Genomic DNA, 22,095 nt, shown 5'->3' with positions numbered 1-22,095 from the left:
GGATTTGTGACATTAATTAAGTGGCTGTATGTTGAAAAGTGGCCTTTCTGACAGTGAAATCTGGGATATTCTTTCTTACCAAACACAAGTTTTACTTTGATTTTTTTCTTTTCCTATTGCGTTTAGTAGCCTCCACTTCACTTTTATTATGCTTAGGTCTCGTACAAAACACTCCTGGTTTTATAAGTTTGTAATGGATCTAGAGTTAAGAATGGGCAAGATAATCACATAATTACGTTAGGAGGAGTAAAATTCCAACGGGTTAGTGCGCGTGTATTATAAAGTAATGTCCATGTTAATTAGAGTGGTCCAATCCCATAAATCATGTCAAATCATAAATAAGGTTCATGTCCTTCCACGCAACCATTGTGGAAAGAAAAACAAGTCTCGATGATGGAGATTTTTAAGCAAAACTAGACAACAATTAGGCTTTGGATTAGTAGCAAATTAACTCACATTTGTTCAGCTTTTTGAGCTAGACGTGCTATATAGGATTATGCAGCCACAGTTGGGCAGCTAGTTCAAGTTCTATAGAAGCTATTATGATGTAATTCTTGCTCTGCTCTGTCGACCTTTAATGAGGTTTGACAGCTCCTCAAACTTGTGCCTCATCTCACTCGCACAAAAGATGGCAGCAAAAGATGAAAGAAACAAGAGATGGAAGTAGAACGACTTGATACAATTTTCACGCAAAAACCAAAGAGTTTCATTGAAATAGCACCATTGAAATGGTAGTAAGAGTTAATGGTGGTTGCACAAGGAATCAGCTAGCTGGGGTTGTACAGGGACCCATAAATCTTCATCTTTGTGCTTTTCTTTATTCAGTATTCAAATGCAACTCGGTACTTTTCAAGGCAGATGGCCTATTCAGACATCATTTTCTATGCAGAAGAACTCAATGATCTGAAGTCCTTGGGATTTTATCAGCAAGTATTTGAAGGTGTAGGAGCAGAACAAAAAGTAAGAGTAAAGCAGAATGGAGTACGTTCCAGGTAAATTATTACCAAATATACTGTCTTTAGGTGTCTCCCTCGGGATATAATTACTGAAGAGTACCAAGCAAACAAACAGAGGGATCATTGGGAAATTCTGAGGAGAGCAAGACTGGCTGCGAGCTGAATATTGTATTTCAGGTAATGAAACAGAAGCAGACTATGGGGCAGCAATTATTATGTTACACCGGGGATTTCACTACATACATTTGAGAGCGTTGAACATCTGCAGAGAGTAATCTTGCATTCCATGACTTGTAGGATCTACATTGACCACAGACTTGTGTAGATGGGGTTTCGGAAGATGAAGCCAAGAATTGAACCAAGTTATCGTGTTTTTACATTGTCTTTGAAACCTGACGGGGAATGTCACGATGACTATCTACCACTGCATTTTGCGTTTGAAGTGAACTCAAGGTTTTGACTCTGTTCAAGAACTGCCTTAAAGAATATATTACATGAAGAGGATTCTCAAGATGTGCAGCGTGGCCAGATTTTGGAACTTCGACTATTGCTGGAGTAGCCTTCATCCTGGTGCTATGGCTGATTTTATGGAGCATCCTTTTGGCAATTTGTTTAAACTTGGCATCATCCTCTCCAACAATGAGTAGAAGTGGTAGGTTGCACTGCTTCAGGTCTTCCCACAATGGTCTATCATAAATACCAAGGGATAAGATAGCAATTGACCCGAAGGAGACACAAGAATTAGGCTCCGGATGAAATTGAAGAAATATACAGGAGACGCATGCCAACTGATCATAGCAGAGTCTAAGGTAGTATTTGTTGATTAAAGAAGCAAAGCTCCAGGTTTATGATCTTAGTTCTCATTACCAAGTTGGTAAATGATTTCTGATGAAGGAATTTTTTTTTTTTTTATGTCTATGGTCTACCTTATTTTCCCTTCATGTTGCATTGAGCTAGGCCTCTAAGTTCTTCTCATGATTTCCTACCCAACATAAGGGTAAAAGGATAAGCATAAAGAGCAGGGAATGGGGAATAATATGCTGATATAAAGAGAAACTCTGCCAAACAAGGACTATGCCCCCAGAAACACCTCAGAACCTTGGGTTCCTTAAAGATGAACAAACAGAATTTGTTTTAACTCAAATTAACTAGTATGTTGTCAGTAGGAAATATCTGTTGAAGTAATTGGACTAGTATTATGCCCTTCATCTGAGGTCATCATAAAGTTTGAAATGATTACCTAATTCAATAATTATCTTTGAAGCCATAGTCAAACTGCAAAAGGAGATGTAAGGGACTTAAAATGTATGAAGAGAAGAATATCCAGACTTACTGTTGTCTCCCAATACTTGAATCAGACAGTACTTTAGCAAGGGTGTGCAAATCATCATGCTGCAAGCGATCAGTGACTATTTCACTGAAATGTGGATGGCTCCTTAAGCTGCATGGTTGGTAATCTGTTACTAAGGTGACTGCTCTAGGAATGTTTAAAGGATAATTAAATAAAGTCCAAGCCAAAGAGGGTTATAAAGGAAGGATCAATTACCTATTCCATATCTCCTCAACATACCAGGCACCTAAAAAGTGCTCTAGGCCGTGAGAAACAAGGGAGCTGGCTCTGAAATCATCTTTTGCTCGACGGAACTTCCTTGCCCCAGGATCTGTCAATCCAGGGCTTCCGGAGATTATAACAGCTCCATCAATCTTCCAAGACAGATCATATTTCAAAAAATGATTCATGTCGAAAATGAATTTAATTCAGATCAGTAGCACATCTTCTTATATACCTTATCATCATATTTTAAAGCCATGTGTAAGGCGATCCTTGCTCCCATTGAGTACCCAACAAGAATAACCTTTTCAGAGGTCACATTAGTAATAAACTTGCATAACATTCCAGCAATAGCATCAACTGACAAACTGTGCCGCTTCATGGAACCATTATCAGCCTGATATTTCACGTCAGATCTGGCATGACCTGGAAGGTCAATTGCTATGCATCTTACTGATCTTGAGAAGGCTTTCATGATGGGTATCCAATCTTCACCCCTTCCAAGAAAGCCATGAAGAAAGACGAATACATAGTCCTGCAGTTTGGAAAAGGAACAAGGAAAAAGGATTGCAATATTGCGGTGAAAATTAGGCTCTCCAGGTAATAGATGAATAATAGTACGCCTCAACGCTAAATTCACATTCCTATTTGGTTCAAAGTACGTTAATTTTGACAAGTATCTTATTGACAACGTGCAGAGGAATGGGTAATTGATTCTCATAGTTTTCTAGTTTGCGGCAGTACTCTTTATATCAATAAAGTTTTCTCTCTTCTCCTGGAACAGAGAAAGATTAGCATGGGGGATTTCAGAGTACAACAGGTAGAAATGGATGATCAATGAAACTCATGAATAGTGCAAAATTCTTTCTAGTAAAAAATTGAAGATGCCATGTATAATTAATATTTTAAGTTTATCAGACTCGTGATGTCCATGCTCTTGCTATATTTCAAACTCTGTGTTTTTGCCCAAAGGCTCCTTCCATTGGCTGTATACACATTATGATTTGTATGTGAATAGTTTTTTTAATCAGCAATTAGTGTACTGTTCATAGGCTCCTCCATCAGCCACCTTCCCTCCCGCATCAACCCTCCCCTGATGGCATCTCTTCCTTCATTGCAATTCCTATTAGTGTATGACTGGCTTTTAAAGGTGCGTGTCATCTACATACTAGTATCTCATGACAAAAATTACGAAATATAATACATATACAAGATTCTACACTTACTCCAACTCTTTTTCCCGTCTCTAGCACATTGATGGAATAGGAGACACCCTCAAAATCAACAGGTAGCTGGTAGTTACGAACTTGTTCTTCATCAAAAGTTCGAACAATGACATTTTGGTTGACTTGAAACCTCTGCAGGAATTGAGCAGTATCAACAACAGAGGCCCCTACAAATCCATTGTTTGAATTGAAATGGACCTCTGCAGGCTTTACACTCAAATCTTCTTTAAGCCATTTGTAGGTCCCCAGACCATGAGCTAAGCATAGTGATCGTTCCTTTTTCATCAACCTACGTATTTCAGCATTTTGCAGATTGAGATAACTTGAGAACTGAGTATAGGCAGACAGTCCCAAGCCACTCTCAAATGTAGCACTAACAATCGCCATCTTCCCTTGCTTCTGAGCCCATTGAGCAACCAATGCTGCATTCTCAAAACCCCCAAGCATGCTTGGTTTAATAACCTGACAGGTTAATTGTAGCAAACCAAAGTTAGGTCCCTTGAGGCAAAAAATTCTGTCTAATATGAGAGAATTGACCATGTTAACATAATATATGAAATAAAAATCAATGGAAGAGCCAAATTCTGCTCATCATTATTGTCCCGAAATTTTATAATGCCTATGATAATCTCCAATGAATGCTAGAAGCAGATTTTGCAGAACTGTTCTAGGGAGTAGCAAAGCACAAACAAAATGTTGTATAGACCTTCCCTTGAATGAGAGTGGAGAGATTTCTTATACTTATACTGATCAGATTAAAATACAAAATTGTATGCACCAGCAAAGCAACATTGATGGGCCACCAAACCTTGCTAAGCAATTACAGCTACAGAATACCGTTCTTGTTTGGCACAAGAATCCATGATGTAAAATTTTTTATCACATAACTAAACCCTGAGAAAGTTAGTATCAAGGAAGCATGGATACTTACCACCGCAACAATTCCAGAGTGCGTGTAATTGTTTATGACCTCCAGGGGATTTGCTCTTGTATTGTTCACGGTCTCATCAAGAGCCACAGGTAAGTTAGTTTCTTCACAAAATTTGACAATATCATCTTCATCCTTAACAGGTTCCTGATATTAGAAATTGCAGAAGACAGTTAACTTACAACTAAAAAACATTCAAGATAAAATATCATGAAAACCTTTCACATAGAAAAAATGGAGAACTTCAATAAAGTCAAATGCAAGACATGCACAAAGAGGGATAGAAAAATTGGCAGAGCTAGGTCTTAATGAGCAATTTATGAAATTGAAGAAAGTCTAACATAAAAAACAGTAAAGAAAATAAAAGAATAAAAAAACAACAGAAGGGTACCGAATTTAAAATTCATCATAATCCATTTCTTGAAAGTAAAGATCTAGGAGCAAAAATAGATAATCAGATCTCAATATGATTTCCACAGAGTAATACCTCAATATACTGTAGGTTGCAGTTTTTCACCAAATTAGCAAACTCTGCTGCTTCAGAAAATGTCCAACCTCTGTTGGCATCAACACGGATTTCAACATGATTCCCCACTTTTCTTCTAACCTCTTGTATAACCATGGCATCCTCGATGGGGTTGCTCCTACGTGCCACCTATAAGTGGAAGAATTGATAAAGTTTGTTCTACCAAACCTAGCTATTTGATAGTATCCTATAACAATCTCAGAAAATAAAAATTGACCGGCAAAATTTTGGACTAAAAGTATTCACCTTTATTTTTATAGCAGCAAAACCCTCTTCAACAAGGGCAGATGCAGCAGAAGCCATATCTGTGGGACCTCCAATGGAATCAATGAGGCCACATATCTTCACAGCTGTCCCCTTTGTATGTAATTCTCCTGTCCTTGGATGGAATATGTCTATTAAACTGGAAGATTTGCTGGCTGCAATAGCATTGAGTATAGCCATCTCCAAGCCGCATCTCACACTTGGAAATAGGGAATCTGGCTGTACAAGGATTGCAAACATAACAGCATTCAAGATGATATCACCAAGAAGATCAACGTAATAGATGCAGGATGGCTAAGTTGAGTGATTAGAGTTTATGCCCCATTGCTGTTCCCTTCTTCCCGACCTCCAAACTCCCAAAATGACACTATCTAAGCATATAGTAGATTTTCAAATAAATAATGATAGATCCATTAACCTACCGATATTCCCAAGCAATTCCATATCCAAGATGATATAGACCCATTGAGTAGTGAAAGAAAATAAGTACTTTCTCTTCCTTCTATAACATGAATAAGAAAGCGAAGTTGCTCTTCAACTTCCAGCAGGTTTTCTCTGTGTATTTCAAGGGGTGCCACCTGTTTACAAAGTTAAACAAAACCTCAGGAGAAGCTCAATTCTTTGATAGCTAAAGGCAAGACATCAAAATCTATAAAGAGAACATGGGAGCAAGAGGACAGAAAGCACAAACATGGAAGAGAAATGAGAAAGTTTTGACAGGTAAATATTGCAATGTGGATCAGAAATACAAATTTCTTGTAGCATCTAATAGTAGACAAAAACACTTTACTTTTTCATTTTCCCTATTTCTTTTCAAAATCTGATATCCTATTACCTCAGGGATAATGTGCAACGCCCCACTCCACAAGGAGTAGCAGAGTTTACCAATCACAGGTCAATCTTCTGTTCAAATGCCCATGTTTCATGTCCAGTTAAGGGGCAAAAAAGTGGAGGCAGGCTTATGGATGGAACTTTGTTTAGGCATTATAAGAACTTTGGAGGACATTCTTGCCAACTTCCCATTATAACATGGAGACAGGCTTTTTCCTCAAATGGCAGTTAGACCTTTGTTTTCAACTCATATTTTTTCCAGCCTCACCTTCAGGTGTAGTTGAACCAAGTATTTAAACTTGTACACCAACGACCGCATAGCACAATGCTCCAAGATTTTACTCTAAATATATGGAAATATGTTGCAAATATTAAACAGGCCACAAGAAATTTCTCCTAAGTTGTATATTGTACCCTCTTTTCTTTGCTTTTCAACTTAAACAATGAGAATTAAAATGACTTGTTGCACACCTTTTGATATCATTTTCAAGTTTTCCACCATACATCAAGTAAATCAATGGGTGTGATCGAGTGGGAGCCTGTCAGAGACCCCTTCTCACTTATTCATCACTAGTAAATTTCTGCTGCTTAATGGTAAACTACATATAGTGAAGTTGTTACTCAATTTAGTGACAGAAGCTTCTTATGGTGATTGTATAATTCCCCTTTTATTTCCTTTTTCTTTCCCTTTTGTTTATAGGGTTTCAGCCACTTGAGGAAACAACTCCTTTGGATTTTAAAAAGGCTGTAAACTAGCCACATGACAAGTTTTAATTCAAGTCTTTGATCAATTCAATCAGTGCCGTGAAGAGGCATATTAAAGCTGTTGAGATGTAGACCTAGTCATAATTTCCCGCATCTCTTACAGGACAGTTAGCAGGAGTTGAACAGATTATACTGAATATGCCAATTGAGAAAAGCAGGAATTAGAGGCCAGATGTGTTGCTCTCTGAGATATGCAATCAAATTGCCAGTTACTAACACAAAACAGTAGTGAAATCCCAAACTATCATGCCCGGTAATCTGGAAATTTTAGCTCAACATGTTCCATGATCTTAGTTCAAGTTTAGTGGGTTCCTTGATGCAAAAGCAGAGTTACATATTCATGTCCGCATACCCTTCTAAAATGGTAAACTAAGAAGAGATAGCATGAGCCTTACCTCCCCAAACCCAGTACCTCCACCCTCAAGGCACAAGCTTATGACAAATCCTTCTCTGTAGAATATGGAAGAGTTATTATTGCCAGAAGATGAAGTTGGTGGAGCTCTTAATGGAATCCTGCCATAATACAGTTTTTAAAATCACATCAGATTCAGGTTGTAGTCTTGGAAAACCTTAAATTTCATCCATATAAAAGGACTTACCTGTACAGAGAATACTCCATTTTAGAGATTCTAATACTTGAACTTCCATGTAAGGTTGTTTCTGATTGTGAAAGCTTTGAAAGCACACCTAAAGAATGATCAATGGCCTGAGAAATGGATGCCCCCAAATGACTGAGAAGAGGAATGTAATGTGTAAGCGGAGCATTCAAATTAGTTACATTCATAGGCGATGTGTAATCCAAACTAGTATTGACCATGATACCTGTGAAAGGTCGCTGTGTTATCAATGCAGCTCTTTACTTCTATGACGTGGTCACAGTTTTCTTGCTGGGCTGTTAATAAAGCTTCACCCAATTCCTTCTTTGTCTGAACTTGTGCATGCTTCATGCTGCATAAATGGAGCTTTTCTTTACCAAAATTCAAGAATATGTGAATCATACAAGAATAGGAGGAAAATATTTAATCCTTTATCTTTCATTTTTAACAAGTGGTTTATCTGAGAGACTAATGCTGTCAGATAACTGACACATGGTTATTAGGACTTTCTGTAAAGAGAAAACTCTAGTACGGGTTTCGCCAATTCCTGGAAAAGCCTATCTAAAAAAGCTACATCCAGTTAGATTGCCTTCTATTGCTAGAAGTAACATAAATTCTGTTAAACAAACAGTACTTCCCCCTTTATTGCAGAAGCAACGATGCAGCATCTCAAAAGCCCTTTTAGCAGAAGGAAAGGGGCTTTCAGAATGAAGTACAAGAAAGGGAATTAGAGCGCGGATTATTGCGCAACTCGCCCAAATTAGTTAATCACATTTCTCATATTAAGAGAAGGCACGCCCCTGTAGTCTGGAAAGCACACAGAGGAAGGGAGTGTAGTCATTCCACACATGACAGTATAAAAGGCATAGAAATACTACCCATGTGCCATGCATAGATCCCCAATAGCAACATCATGAGATGTGTAGAAAAATTGATCTAGAATTTTGTGATCTGTCAGCTTTGCATATGGCAGGAGACTGAAAATTGCACCACCCTGATTGTTTATTACAATTACAATCATTGGCTTCCGCAATACCCTTCAAACAAACAAGATCAATAACATTTCAGCATACTGAGTAACATTGAGGTGGAATACAATAAATGGGCTACTTTAGGTTTAGCAAAGGGAGGGAAATGAAGAGAGGTAAATGCAAAATGTCATGAAACCATAGATGTTCTAGAAAGACAGTTACAGGGTAACCAGCAATTAAGGGGGAATATATGGTACAAGATGATTTTGCCTGGCTTGGCGGAAAAAATTTTAAGCTTAACATAGTGTATACCCACATAATGAGGGGAAACCAAAGAAGTAGTTCAAACCATGCTTGAGTATGGTAAAGGATAGGAACAGGAAGCTATCTTGAATGGGATCTGTCCAAGAAAGGAGAGGTTGTTTCTTTGACAAAGAATGCTTCTCATATGCATGACTAGATAAGCATGTCAAATTAGATGTAATAGTTGGGCATCAGAGGCAAAATGTTATAGTGAATGCCATGAGAGGAGAGGGAAAAGGGGGAGGAATATCTAATTACCCTTGTCTCAGTAGTGACAGTCCATTTGTGTCATACAGAAAAGAAACATCTCCAATTAGACAAAGAACCTGAAAAGAATAAAATTAATCACTTAACAAAAAATGATCTTTGCTTATTTGTCCATTTATTCTTGCTGGGAATGTAATGAAGGCTCATCAATTTACTAAACATTAAGATACAAAAAACTCATTCTTCAATTTTTTGCTTCTCTTTTTGTTTTCTTTTATATTGCACAAGAAGCAGGGTATCTACTTCAACAAAAAGCCCTTTAACAAAATTTCAGCAGTTATTTTCTTTTATTTACTTGTTTAAATGCTTTTCAAGAAAAAAAAAGTGCTTTGGACTTGTCATCTCATCAGCTCCATACAGGCTACTGTTCACACTTTCAAAATGGCACTGAACTGCTGTTAAATTTTTACTGGTGCATCCCACACTCAAGTTATATGAAACTCAAAAATAAACCTAAAAAATAAAGAATTCAGGTTTGTTCCCAATTGGAAATTTGACTGAAAACAACAAAAGAAAAAGTCGATGGAGATAGAACTTTGCAAAGATTACAATAACCAAAGTAGATTTATTGTACACTTATCAAGCAGCGGCTAGGGGAAAAAAGAAGAATCAGATATTAGAAAGTGAAACCTCGGAAAGGATATGCAAATCAATGCCAAGCTACTTACATGTTTGTTGCAGCCAACACCAAATCCAACAGCCGTGCTAAGCAGCCCGTCTATGCCACCAGTTCCTCTATTCCCAGCAACCTGAATACGGTGACATTGGAATCCTGAGCTCAGCATCTCTGAAGTTTCATGGGTACATTTTGCCCAGTTATACCCATACATGTCTGCATCGCGTATTGCCATGCTGTTTCCGATAAATATAGCAGAGTTACATCGAAGATTTTCCAATGCTACATGTGCAATATAAGGTTCAGTCAAAGACTGTTCTAAATCAATCAGAGACGAGATTTCTCGGGCAGCCTGAAAAAGAGGGAGAAAAAAGCCAACATCATTTCATAGAAAGACTAAATAACTATTTGAGAATCTGCAGTCTAGTAATGCACTGGAGGTAGGATTAGCAAACAAAGTTATCCCTGGTATCTTAATCTGCTCTTAGCAGAAACTAGGCATTAATAATGCATAAATAGCACTCCGAATACTAGTCATTTCTCTAGGGCTTACACATCAGCAGACGAAGTGGAGAAGGACACTGACAAGGAGGCAATTACTAGACTGCAAGGAGGCAGAAGAAACCCATTGCATGTCACATTGGCCTTAATTAGTCATGTTAAGCACACTGAAACCACTTCATTTCTGCAAAATGAAGTGCTTTACCTGCTTTTGACTCCAAAAGGCAGTTGTTCTATACACCTTCTCCAATTCATACATGTTGGTGCAAGAGCATCAGTGGTCTACACTTAAGCTAAAAAACTAAAAGAAATGACTTCTTCCCCATGATATTTTACACTATTTGACACCAGAACCCGATCAATTTTTTCTAGCTCGAATTGCGGAAGGGAATTCATGATGCAACATTCTGAAGCCATAATAAATTTCTGGTAGATGATTGTTTTCACCTTGAGTGAAGTAGTAACTTGTTCAAACGTAATTAATGAAAATTTATTGCCACGTTGACTATTTAACTAGTAAAATAGCTTCTGCATTACTAAAACTCCTCCCTACCACAACCTTTTACAACCTTAACTGTTTTCCTGTATGAGATAACTAATGAATGTCACTTGGAAACTGGTCACATACCATTGAGTTGAGAACTCGTAGAAATGCTTTCCATCTGGTGTTATCATGTGGAATACAAGCTTTTGTTACACAAACAGTGAACTCCATGATGGTACTCTGGATCCTGTGCGTTACAATGTGAGAAGGATCATGACGTTTTGGATGCTTGTCAACCATTATATAGGAGCAAGGAAAGCAACCTTCAAGCATCTTTGAAATGCGTTTGCTAACTAACCGACCACCAATCTGTCACAATGCAAGTACAGGAAAACAGAGACACATGATAAAGTCACTCTAGATAATTAGCAGTAGTAAAGATTATATTCACTAACTAACTTGATCTTTACCAAATAGATGATTTGATCATTTATTACTAATAAATGTTGAATATTTAGACATTTAACTTTCTAATTATTAGATTGTTTTGGTGCCACCACATGAAGCTCAAAGGAGAAAACTCCAGTGCCACAAGACCGTGATTTTCAATTTTTATAGTTGTTTCCATATGTTCTGTGCATTCCACAATCTTCCTTTTTTCACCTAATAAATTTCATGAAGACCTTATTCTTAAAGTAATAAGATAGGTTCATTCAATAGTGAAAACTCCATTGACTAAGAGCATGAAACAATTGGACAATTGGCAACAGCTAAAAGAGCAATTCATCAATGCTTCTTGTTCATTTTTAACCTCCTTGTTCAAGAATTTAACTCCATCATCAGATCTTGCAAAGAATCAACTTGTATGTCAGAAACGACACATGTTTAAAAATCCTGAAAATATTTTCTTATCTGCCTTTTGATTTGTTCATTCATAGATTTCTGGAGCTAAAAGAATGGAAGAATGAAGTTAAGCATCCTTTTCGATTTCCCTAACCAGCACCATAATTGGTACGACATCCATCAATAAACAGCAAAGCTCAAGAAAATACCTGAATTATCACATCAGCTTGCATCCAGTCATTGACTGCACCTGAGAGAAGCATTTGATCTAGGTGATCTAGGAATATAATGTTTTCTTCAATTTCTGAAAAGGAAGCCATATATTTTCTTAAGCGTAACCCTGACAAGATGCCAGCAACAACTGGCCAATTCAGGTGTTTAGCAAGGAGAAGAGCTGCCCATATGTCATCCTCTGTATGAAGAGCACCAAGCACTAAAAGCCCTTGCTTCGCTCCTTGAATTAGCTTGACCAATTCAGCCATAAGTCCATGACACTGATTAGATGAAACAGAATGCTGAACCTGGGAATAGGTTGTAAATGGTTCTGAAGTTGACATCCAATTTTCTAATCCCTTTAAACCTCTACTCTCCCATGTCGTCTGAATGTTCCCTAATGGTTCTCTGAAAGGACAATTGATATGGACAGGACCATAGGGTGAAGTGGTAGCCATGTAAACAGCAGAGTCAAGTGTAGTGAGGACCATTCTAGAAGAGATATCATCAGTGGGCACTGGAAGACCAAAAAAATGCTTCGTGAACTGTCCAAAATGATTGACCTGCCAGACAAAACAATGTGTTAACCTTAGAACCAAATATAAGAGACTAAGCAAGTTACTGAGAATGCTTCTTGAGAAAACAATAATACCAATAAAGAAGTCAGGGTGGTGTATCTACAGAAATCTTTTGGTTCAAGGGAGACTCTAAGCCGTACAGGGAAGAAGGGGAAGGGGAGGCTTAAGAGTCAAACCAGAGACCTCATGGTCACCTAGTCAATGTCCTTACCTGTTGAAATTGGTCTTGTGAACTACAGAAATCTTTTGATGACAATCATTACTGGGCTTAATTCTTTGATTACAATCATTACTAAATCTTTTGCTCATTCTCCATGCTTGCTGTCTACATAAATTGATGAGAATCATTACTAGGCTTAATCCAACATCATCTTGTAAGATGTCGAACATGCATTCAGGTCAACTAATACTGTGATATTGTACAATCCATCTACGGCTACTCAAACACACTTGAAGAGAAAAGGTGATGGCAACTCTTCAAAGAAATGAAGATAACTTCAAAAAGATTTATTTTTTGTAAAGTATGTGCTTTAGGAGTGACTGTTTACAATGATTCTCAGAAAAAATCTGGGCTCAAAATTGCAGCTACTTAAATATATATAAAGAGGTCTAAGGCTATCATCCATATCAGATTCAGTTTTTGCTTCACAGCCAAAGGTGTCATCCATGATTCCAGACTAGTACTTTGAAGCACATTATTAGGCAGTCGTAACTACATAAGTCTGAATATTAGCATAGGCAGCTTTTTGGGAGCCTAAGCGAAAGTTGGCTTTACAGAAGTCCTTTAATCCATTAAACAAGCACCACATTGGCGCATATAAGAGAGGTATGGGACAAACACTTTTCCTGTCCTCATCAGGAGGCTTCACATATTCTGCAAACTCAATAGTTCATAAACCGAAGCAATTACCAGAATATGAACCAAAATGCATGTGGTTTAAAGAAAAGATTTACCAACTCTGATTTTACGTGAGAGTTCTTGAAAAGTTAACTGACTACAAATTTAAACTTTTTAGGTCATTTACAGAATCACTGCCAAGTACCTGGTTAATTGCTTGGTTCGCTCCAGCATCTAGTAGCTCTGGGGGACGGTCAGCAGTGAGTAATATAAGTGGTACAAAATCTTCACTGGCCTCCACCACCTGTATGTTATAACTAAGTTGATGCTATAATCTATTTTCACAGTTAATAATTCTGTCAGATGAAGCTCAACCTTACTTGAAAAAGACGGATTCAAAGAGAAACAATGGTTAAGAAGGGGAAAGTTAAAAAACAGAAGTACTAAATACTGTCTGCCAAGAATGTTTTAGATTCACATGAGAAAGGAAGACTTAAAAATGGAAAATTTATAGAACATAAGCTCCAAATGCTACCCACAAAGAAGATTGTAGTGTTGGTATCTTAAAACAAAACATGTTCCAGAATTCGAGTGGATACAAATTTTGATGGGTTCAATTACAACAAGAGGGGACAAGAATTCTAGCTAACTTTGTGCAAAGTTGAAGACTGCATTTTGATTAGGCTTGTTCCAAAGGAGATCATTGGTATTGTATCCATTTAGAATAATATGTAAATACAAGCATGAAGATGGAACAATTGAACTTACAGCAGAGAGAAGATTTGAAACAGCCGTGCCTGATGTTGTTATAACTACTGCTGGTCTATGAGAACCTCTAGCATAACCAAGAGCATTAAAGGCAAGTGAGCGCTCGTCTATGCACACGACACAAGTAGTAAGTGGATGAGCAGAAGCAGCAAGTGTAAGTGGAGATGATCGCGATCCCGGAGCTATGCAAAAATACTGGCCAAGATATACATCAGAAATATGTAAACCGATGAAAGGAAGTCAAATCTGGATGGACAGGCTTACCGTTACACCAAGTCGAACACATTCTTCAATAATAAGTGAAGCCCATAAGGTATTAATGTTGGGGCAATCATTTTCGTAGTAGCTTGTAAGATTAAAACGATCAATCTGATACTGGGAAAAGACAGTGGAGTCAACTACTTTAAGCAAGTTTGTGTTGTGTAATATCAAGACGTATACATCATGAGAATTAGCAGAGACATACATTATGTACATCACTGCCAAACAAAAATGAAAGTCTAGAAGCAAACAAGTGGAAGAATGATATCAACAATAGAAGTGATGTGATTTTCCATCTTGAATGATGAAGTTCACTGATCTTGTAGACTTTGAGCTAAAATGGAACCTCAAAAAGTTGTAAGAATAATTCAGTAATTGCATATCCATTTGCCTGTTAAAGCACTACTCCAATTTTTCCAATCAAGGTTGCAGTTATTAGTCAAATGCATGATCTCTTTCTCCTAAAACATTGTCAAAATGTATCATTATCAAGATACATATTGCACCAAATAAGTTATTAGTACATTCTTTAGAAGTTCACTTGTTAGACAGGTCAACAGTTCACTTTCTTTGAGGAAGCAGTATAATGCTGCAAACTAGATAGATTTTTCTGTCCAGCTGGGTGGCACAATGTTCAGATCTCAACAAAAATTTTGTAATGCTTGTCTAAGGAAATTTAGTACATAACTAGACAGGAAACCTGTACATGAATTCATAAGGACTAGTGGCTTACCATGTTATTGGCAACAGCCAGTGTAGGAGAGAACCTCGCAGAGAACTGACTGGAACAACACAGAGCATCTTTGATAAGAAGTCTACACTTGCAGCTTGTAAAGAAAACTATAAGCATACAATAGACAAATAAAAACAATCACACATATCAAACTAGAAAGTTTAACATGATTAGAGTAAACACATGAGTAAGTATTCTTGTGTACTGCACGTATGTTTGGCATCCTAAATAATAAATATACACCTCTAGACTCTGCCAACATTTTTTGACATAGAGAGGTTTACGAGTCAAATTAAAATGTTACCAGAATAAATCAGAAGCCAGTTCCTCCGAGCCAGACTGAAGAAAATTTCCTCTTAATCGAACAGCATTTAGACGTACCTACAAATTCATATTACAGGATACCATCGTTGAGATATTTGGTTTCTCAAATCAAATTCATTGCAATTCTCCATGAGTATTCATGAACAACAAGGAATAGTACTTAGGTGAACACCCTCCCTTACCATATAAACTTATTGTATTTCAGGAGAAGATTGAGTATAAGTGAAACCAAAAGTAGTAAACCTTCATCCAGGTATCTTACCTTGGACGAGTACATTCAGAGGAATATTCAGTAAAGAATATAACCTTCAGAAAGAGCAAATACCAGTTCAGACTGTGACATGCAAACCTCCTCTCTCTCTCTCTCTCTCTCTCTCTCTCTCTCTCTCATGTGGGGCTGATCATTGACATGTTGCAATTTGACATATTGCTTGCTTTTAAAAGGAAGTTCAAAAATACTCCTTACCATTTGGATACTTTTATCCTCCATTATGTTGAACTTCTGTACAGTGGAAGAGATGCAATTTCGGCTGCATTCTTGTGTGGTTGACAAAAAATTAATTCTCGCCTGAAAAAAGGGAAAAACTATATTTATATGTCTTGTTAAAACTGCTCATATTCACCCAAATAGATGAAAAAGAACGAGGAAGAAGGAGCCAACGAAGAAAGAAGAAGGAATCAAGGGGTATGAGAAAAAATGCCAGGTATTGGTTGTTGGTATTTAATTGAAGTCAAAATCCATTTCTGTACTAATTGAATAGGACTAAAATTATCAATATTTAGTTAGTTTTGATTAAAAATACCAAAATTTGTGCAAATAGCACAGTAAGAACATTCAGTTCCACTTAAGGAAAAGAAGGGGAATAAATAGTGTCTGCTTTCAGAGGAAAGAAATAACAGATAAAGAGTTGTCAGTACTTTCATACTGCATTAATTTGCTTCAGCAAAGATTGAAGCAGAAAATTTACTTCCAATAGCCAAAGCAAGAAAGAAAAAGTTGGCAGTTTAAAGATAACAAGAGTATTTTACCTGGAAAAGAGATAATTCATACGTTTGAATGGCTTCATAAAATGTACATAAGGAGGAATCATTCCATGCAAGGGTTGCAGCCAAGATAGAGGTATCCTCAAACTCATCCAACTCAATCTGTTGAAATTTTATCATCAATTACTGTAGAATAAAGCACTCGATCCGATGCAACCAACAGTAAAAACATTGGCCCATGCAAGAAGGACATTGGCATACCTGTGGGATGAAGAGGTAGAATGAACCAGTCTCGTGCTCAATGGAGGCCAATATCTTGTCAACATTAGTATCCAGAAAGCCATATACTCTTGGAAATGTAAGTTCAACAGATAGATGTCTGCAGGAATATGAAAGAAAAGCTTTTATCAAATCCACACATTCATGAGGGTTAAGGTGAATCTTAAATTGAAGAAAGTCCCATGCAACAGTTTCTGTGCACATTCCAGTTTGCGGCTGCACTGCAGCTAAAATACCAAATCATTTTTCAGTTGGAGCCAACTCTTCATGTTAATTTCTCTCAAATGACAACAGCAGATAGTCCTTCAATTTTTGGTGGTTCCACTTAAATTCATTTAACGAATATTATAGTCCATTAACTCTCTAAAATGCAGTAATTAATGACTAAACACCCTTTAATCTTACTCAGGCATAGGATATGTACTCCCCCAATTTTATCCAACTAATGCAAATAAACTATGAGTATAAAATAAAAAATAAACAACTGAGCTGGAAATGCAGTTTCTTTCCTTTTTTTTTTAATCTCTTGTTGCCACTGATTTGCCCCAGCGCCAAACCACAAGGCAAAGACCATGGTAAATTTTTGTAAATTTTCTTAAAGAAATGTCCATACATAGTCAGTGATTCTACAACTGAAGTTTCTTAAATACCTCATAAATCATACCTCAATGACTAACAGATAGATATTCCAAGATTAGAGTTAAGATAAAATGCCACAGCACTAATTTATTATATGGCTGGTCCTATAGACACAAAAAAGGTAAGCTAGACAATGAAAAGTTTAGAACCCAAAAAATATATAACTAACAGAAAACTTCTCTCTGCCCCCACCCCATTACAGTAGCCACCTCATTTCTTCACCCAGTAGAGCAGAAAAAAATTTCGTTCAAAAATAAATATAGCAAGAAATGACAACAGACAAATGCAGGGGGAAAAAGGAACGTAAAAAAACTCAGTCACACAGCAAAGAAGCTACCCTTCACTTGTTGCATCGCCATTTTCGGAACCATTCGTGTACCGGGCATTAAAAGATAGTGCTGAACCTATTCCGAATACCCCACGAGTTCGTCCCAGAGCAAGTGATTTATATGTTGGATTCTCCTTCTCTTTTGAAAGATAAAATTGAGGAAACACCCCATCTGACTCTGGTTGGCTGCAAAACCAGTTCAAAGCCTTTGCACTTGGAGGAACAGCAACCTTAAGTTAAAAAAAAAAAAAAAAAAAAAAAGAGTTACAAAATTTGAGGTGGGTTTTCGTTTTAGTTTCTCCGGATGGTTGCAAAAGAGCTAATTACAAAAGATGGCTGCGGCGCGGCGGCGCGTGGTGTCACTCGATGCAGGAAGCGGGTGAGGCGGGAGGACCTTAATGGAGCTGACTCCAATATTTTCTTCAAGGGGAATTTTCTTTTTCATTTTCCTATTTTTCTTAGGATTGGTAATTAGTTAGTGTGTCATTTTAGCTTCAATTTTATTTTCTGTAATTTACATAAGTGACATCAGTTTTTAGTAAATAGCTTGGACCTAACCTAAATTAGAGCTTCAATTTGTGTTCTATGAGATATTTAATATTTCATACAATTTGATGAAATTTTTTGCAACTAAAATTTGATTGTCAGGCTAGAGTTCAACCTGAATATAAGCCCTTACTACAGCAATTAAAGAAAATGTGGAAAAGAAATATGTATATCTTTTATTTTTACTTCATCATATGAAAACGAAATTTCTGCCATTTTATTTTAAGCCTGTCTTCCACTCACATTTTTTTCTTTTTTTTTTTGGGTATTGAATAGGGTTCATATAAATATATATATATATATATATATATATATATATACTCCCTCCGTCTCACTTTGATAGTCCTGTTTGTTTTTTCACACAGTTTAAGAAAAAGTAGTTAATTTCGTTGAAATAATCAATTTAGGTAGCTATTTTCCTAAAATATCCTCACATTAATTAGAGTATAACTTTATGGGAATTTGAATTGCTGGTAAAAAAAGAATCAACTCTCATTAAATGGGGTAGATTTATAGTAACAACAACTTACGTTGAATAAGAGTATTTTAGGAAAATTAAAATACAACTACATTCTTCAATTGGAAACTGAACTACAATTTGGGACGAATGAAAAAGGAAAACAGGACTATCAAAGTGGGACGGAGAGAGTATATATATATATATATATATATATAGTAGAAACTATTATTGATGGGAGCTTCCTCAACAGACAGCTCTAGCAGCACTGCTGAATTTACAAAGTAAATTAAAAGGACAACTCATGTTATTATTGATAAAGCCTGAAGAAGAATGCTGTCAGTAGCAAAATTTCTCAATCTCCAACATTACTTATAAAGCATGTGACCATGAGGCATGGAAACCAGGGAAATTAATATCATATAAACCGCATACAGTAATGAGATGTGAAAATTTTGTAAATTATTGTGGGGGCATGTTCTATTTTTTAAAAGAATCTTGTAAAAAAATTTAAATTAAAAAAATAAATAAATAAATAAAGAAGCGATAGCTTCTCCTTAGTTCTGTCCATTACCATTACCGTGGGATTTTTCATTTAAGACTGAAATGGTTTTAAACTCGTACGAGTATTCAAATTAAATTTTATTACTAGCTCTCTTTATTTATTTATACGGGCAGTGCTGATTGTTTTTTTAAAAAAAAAAAAGAGAGAGAGAAAAAGGAAAATAGCTACTCTTACAGAATTTGTGACAGTTGCTTTGTGGTTATTTAGTACTTTTTTTTATTAGAATATTTGATTTAACATCCGCTAAAACTTGGGACAAACATTAGAAAAATGCTAGTCTTTTTTCTATTCATCAAAAATATGAAAGTTGGGGAGTGCATGGAATGTTGATTTTCTTTACCATGCAGTTGCTACATTTTTCAAAGGCAAAATCAAAGCATCCTCTTATATTGCACCAAAAAATTGTTGTAAACTTTAAAGGCTCCGTTTGGATTAGCTGTTTTTTGAGATATTTTTGAAAAATTTTACTGTAGCAGAATTTTCGAAATATATTTTAGGATATTTTTAAAAAATATTTTGGAATATTTAAGAGTAGTAGAGTTTTTAAAAAATATATTTTGGGATATTTTTTAAACATTAAAAAAAAATTAGACTACTTTTTAGAGTATTTTTATAGTATTTGAAAAACAGAAGGATCCCACCAAAAAATTGTTTTCTAGAGTTTATTTAGTTCTAGAATCTGGTCAATGTACATGTTTTCATTAAGTTTGAACATAAAGATTAAAGCGAACAATGAATTTGAAATGGAAATTATTCTCTGTATAATATCCTGAATTCAACCTCTCTACTACGTGCATCGATCATCGTCACTTTTAACACATTCTATTTGGTAGAAACTAGAGCATTTCCCAGTAGCATCTAAAGCTTGATGTCATATTGCAGGAGACTATTTGAATAAAGCTAGCCAGAGAAATTATCCAAGCTTAGAGGTTGATGAATATTATGCTTCCACAGAACTCTGAATTTTTATTGTTTTAACATGAGAAAAAAAAAAAAAAAGTATGAAGTATTGAAGTCAAAATTTCCCTGCCAATTCGAAGCATCTTCAAGAATTTTAAATTTATTTCATCGGTTGAAAGTTGCATGCTAATTCAACTGCACTGTACCTGGAACCTGAACATCCCACTAGAAGAGGAAGGCGGCTTAGCCATCAAGAATTGAATAGCCTCCTCAATCCTGTTCAAACCTTCCTCAAGAGTCAATGCAGCAGGCAAAGTTCTAGTAATGCATGTGGACATCAGAATTGCAGCCTCTTCAAGCTCCATTTCTCTTTCTTCTTTCCTTGAATCTATAACAACCTGTTTATCAAGATATTATCGTACCAAACCCTTCAATGGGTATATGAGCAATCTTCAAAGGAAAACAAGAAAACGTTCATACAGATTAAGATTTATTTAAACCATTTTCAGTTTCCAATGAACTTTTCCTTAGACAGTTCAACTCAGTCGGACACGGTTCTTGTGATCCCCCTATATGACACGACCCCCCAAAAGAATTTATCTCAAAATTAAGCATTGGCCCTATATCACGACTCTTGAATGGCATGATCAAGGACAGGAAGAAAAAGATAGACAGACCGAAGAAAAAGAAGATGATTTCATAGTTTAATTTCCAATGCAACAAATGAAAGAAAAATCAACGCCTCCAAAATATGCTACTATGTTTTATACTCAGACCTTCCTCCGATCCACTAGATAGTATATTTCCTAGTAAAATTCAGAATGTACGCAGAACCTCTGAGTTTGCATTTTGGGAGGCACACAGGAGAGAGAGCCGCCGCTGGAGAGGATATTTGTTGTAGTGTTTGGAAGCATAACTTAAGCCGGGAAAAGGGATCAAATTTCTGAGGTGGCGGGGCACTGAACGGGGAAAGAGGGGGAGGGAAGGGAAGTTATGAGAACGTTGTAAAATTTGGTGGTTCATCATCATGGGTGGTTGGGAAGGACGTTAACAATATTAGCTGCTGCTTCTAATACTTCGAAGAAGAGGTGGAAATAGGTGGATCACTGCGGAGGAGGAAGTGGTGGCGTTGGTTCGGAGCTGAGGGTCAAGAGAAGCACATGTGCATGCATCCCAGGAGACACCAGTGAGGCATATATATCTTGAGATTGGAACTTTGGCAGTGAAGAAGAAATATTTATAGACCTGCGATAAAAGAAACTGTGAGACGGAAAGAAAATTTTAAGCCTCAAGAAAAGTTTAGTTTCAAATTTGTGTGAATATAGACAAGTTTTGCAAAACATGGATTGCAAATTATACGTCTGATAATTACATGTAAATTGGTGTCTTGAATATGCCTAATATCGCTGCTGCGTGTCATTACATCAGGCAATTATGTCTTGAATATGGTTTTGGACAGAAACCTCGTTTTCCTTTCGTGAATTCCCTGAAGCTTTTACTTCACTCTTTAGATCAATAGACTTATTCATTGTTCACGTCCAACCTGATATTCTGATTAATTAGGTCCTACTGTATATTTTTTTCTACTGTTTTTTTCCTTGACTAGTAAGTACTCTTTGATGATGAGCAATAGTATCGCCAAAAAAAAAAAAAAAAGAACAAGAAAACGGAAGGTAGAGTTCACCATCTCCATCACTCTCATGAGCATCATCGTTATAGTTTTTGTACTAATTTTTTTTTGTTTTAAGGATAGACGACAGCCATGTTAGCTCCACATGAGAGCCTTTAGAAAAGGGCATCTTCCGCGGAGGAATTTTATATAGGACACCTTTAGGTAATGCAGACAGGTGTTGTAGTGAATCGTAATGCCCTTCATCCTAATATCATCTACTGAAACTGAAGAGAAACCTTAATTAGCATGATATCAGGAAGAGACAATGACATTTATATGTGACTAGCTCAAATGTTAGATTAATGGCATCGCCAGTTAAATTGCTACATAATCACCATCATAGTAATGAATGGTCATCGCAGTTTACATTTACAATATGGT

The 22,095-nt window shown here is 36.5% G+C and overlaps 1 protein-coding gene across 3 annotated transcripts; it reads right to left on the bottom strand.

The window, feature by feature from the left end:
- Positions 1-967: 967 nt before the first annotated feature.
- LOC113716228 (protein PHYLLO, chloroplastic-like) lies at positions 968-21,205 on the bottom strand. 3 transcript variants are annotated; one of them, XM_072070742.1, is made up of 28 exons: positions 20,877-21,205; positions 20,249-20,440; positions 17,584-17,804; positions 16,590-16,707; positions 16,374-16,490; positions 15,811-15,912; positions 15,325-15,401; positions 15,021-15,069; positions 14,291-14,401; positions 14,027-14,221; positions 13,464-13,562; positions 11,839-12,405; positions 10,931-11,155; positions 9,854-10,153; positions 9,177-9,244; positions 8,523-8,681; positions 7,871-7,996; positions 7,648-7,779; positions 7,444-7,561; positions 5,875-6,030; positions 5,435-5,671; positions 5,150-5,317; positions 4,666-4,809; positions 3,735-4,196; positions 2,744-3,043; positions 2,503-2,660; positions 2,290-2,397; positions 968-1,643 (listed from the first exon to the last, which is right to left on the bottom strand). In XM_072070742.1, the coding sequence occupies exons 1-28, from the start codon at positions 21,069-21,071 to the stop codon at positions 1,331-1,333; spliced, it is 5,217 nt and encodes a 1,738-aa protein (XP_071926843.1). In that variant the 5' UTR covers positions 21,072-21,205; the 3' UTR covers positions 968-1,330. The 3 variants fall into 3 exon arrangements, with proteins under 3 accessions (XP_071926843.1, XP_071926844.1, XP_071926845.1); XM_072070743.1 differs by having other exon boundaries at positions 14,291-14,395; XM_072070744.1 differs by lacking the exons at positions 20,249-20,440; positions 20,877-21,205 and adding an exon at positions 17,902-18,038.
- Positions 21,206-22,095: the final 890 nt, after the last annotated feature.

Source organism: Coffea arabica, chromosome 11c (genome assembly GCF_036785885.1).
Source record: "Coffea arabica cultivar ET-39 chromosome 11c, Coffea Arabica ET-39 HiFi, whole genome shotgun sequence".
Classification (NCBI taxonomy): Eukaryota; Viridiplantae; Streptophyta; class Magnoliopsida; order Gentianales; family Rubiaceae; genus Coffea; species Coffea arabica.
The sequence above is the reverse complement of the archived record's forward strand: the minus strand, read 5'-3'. Positions and strand labels throughout refer to the sequence as shown.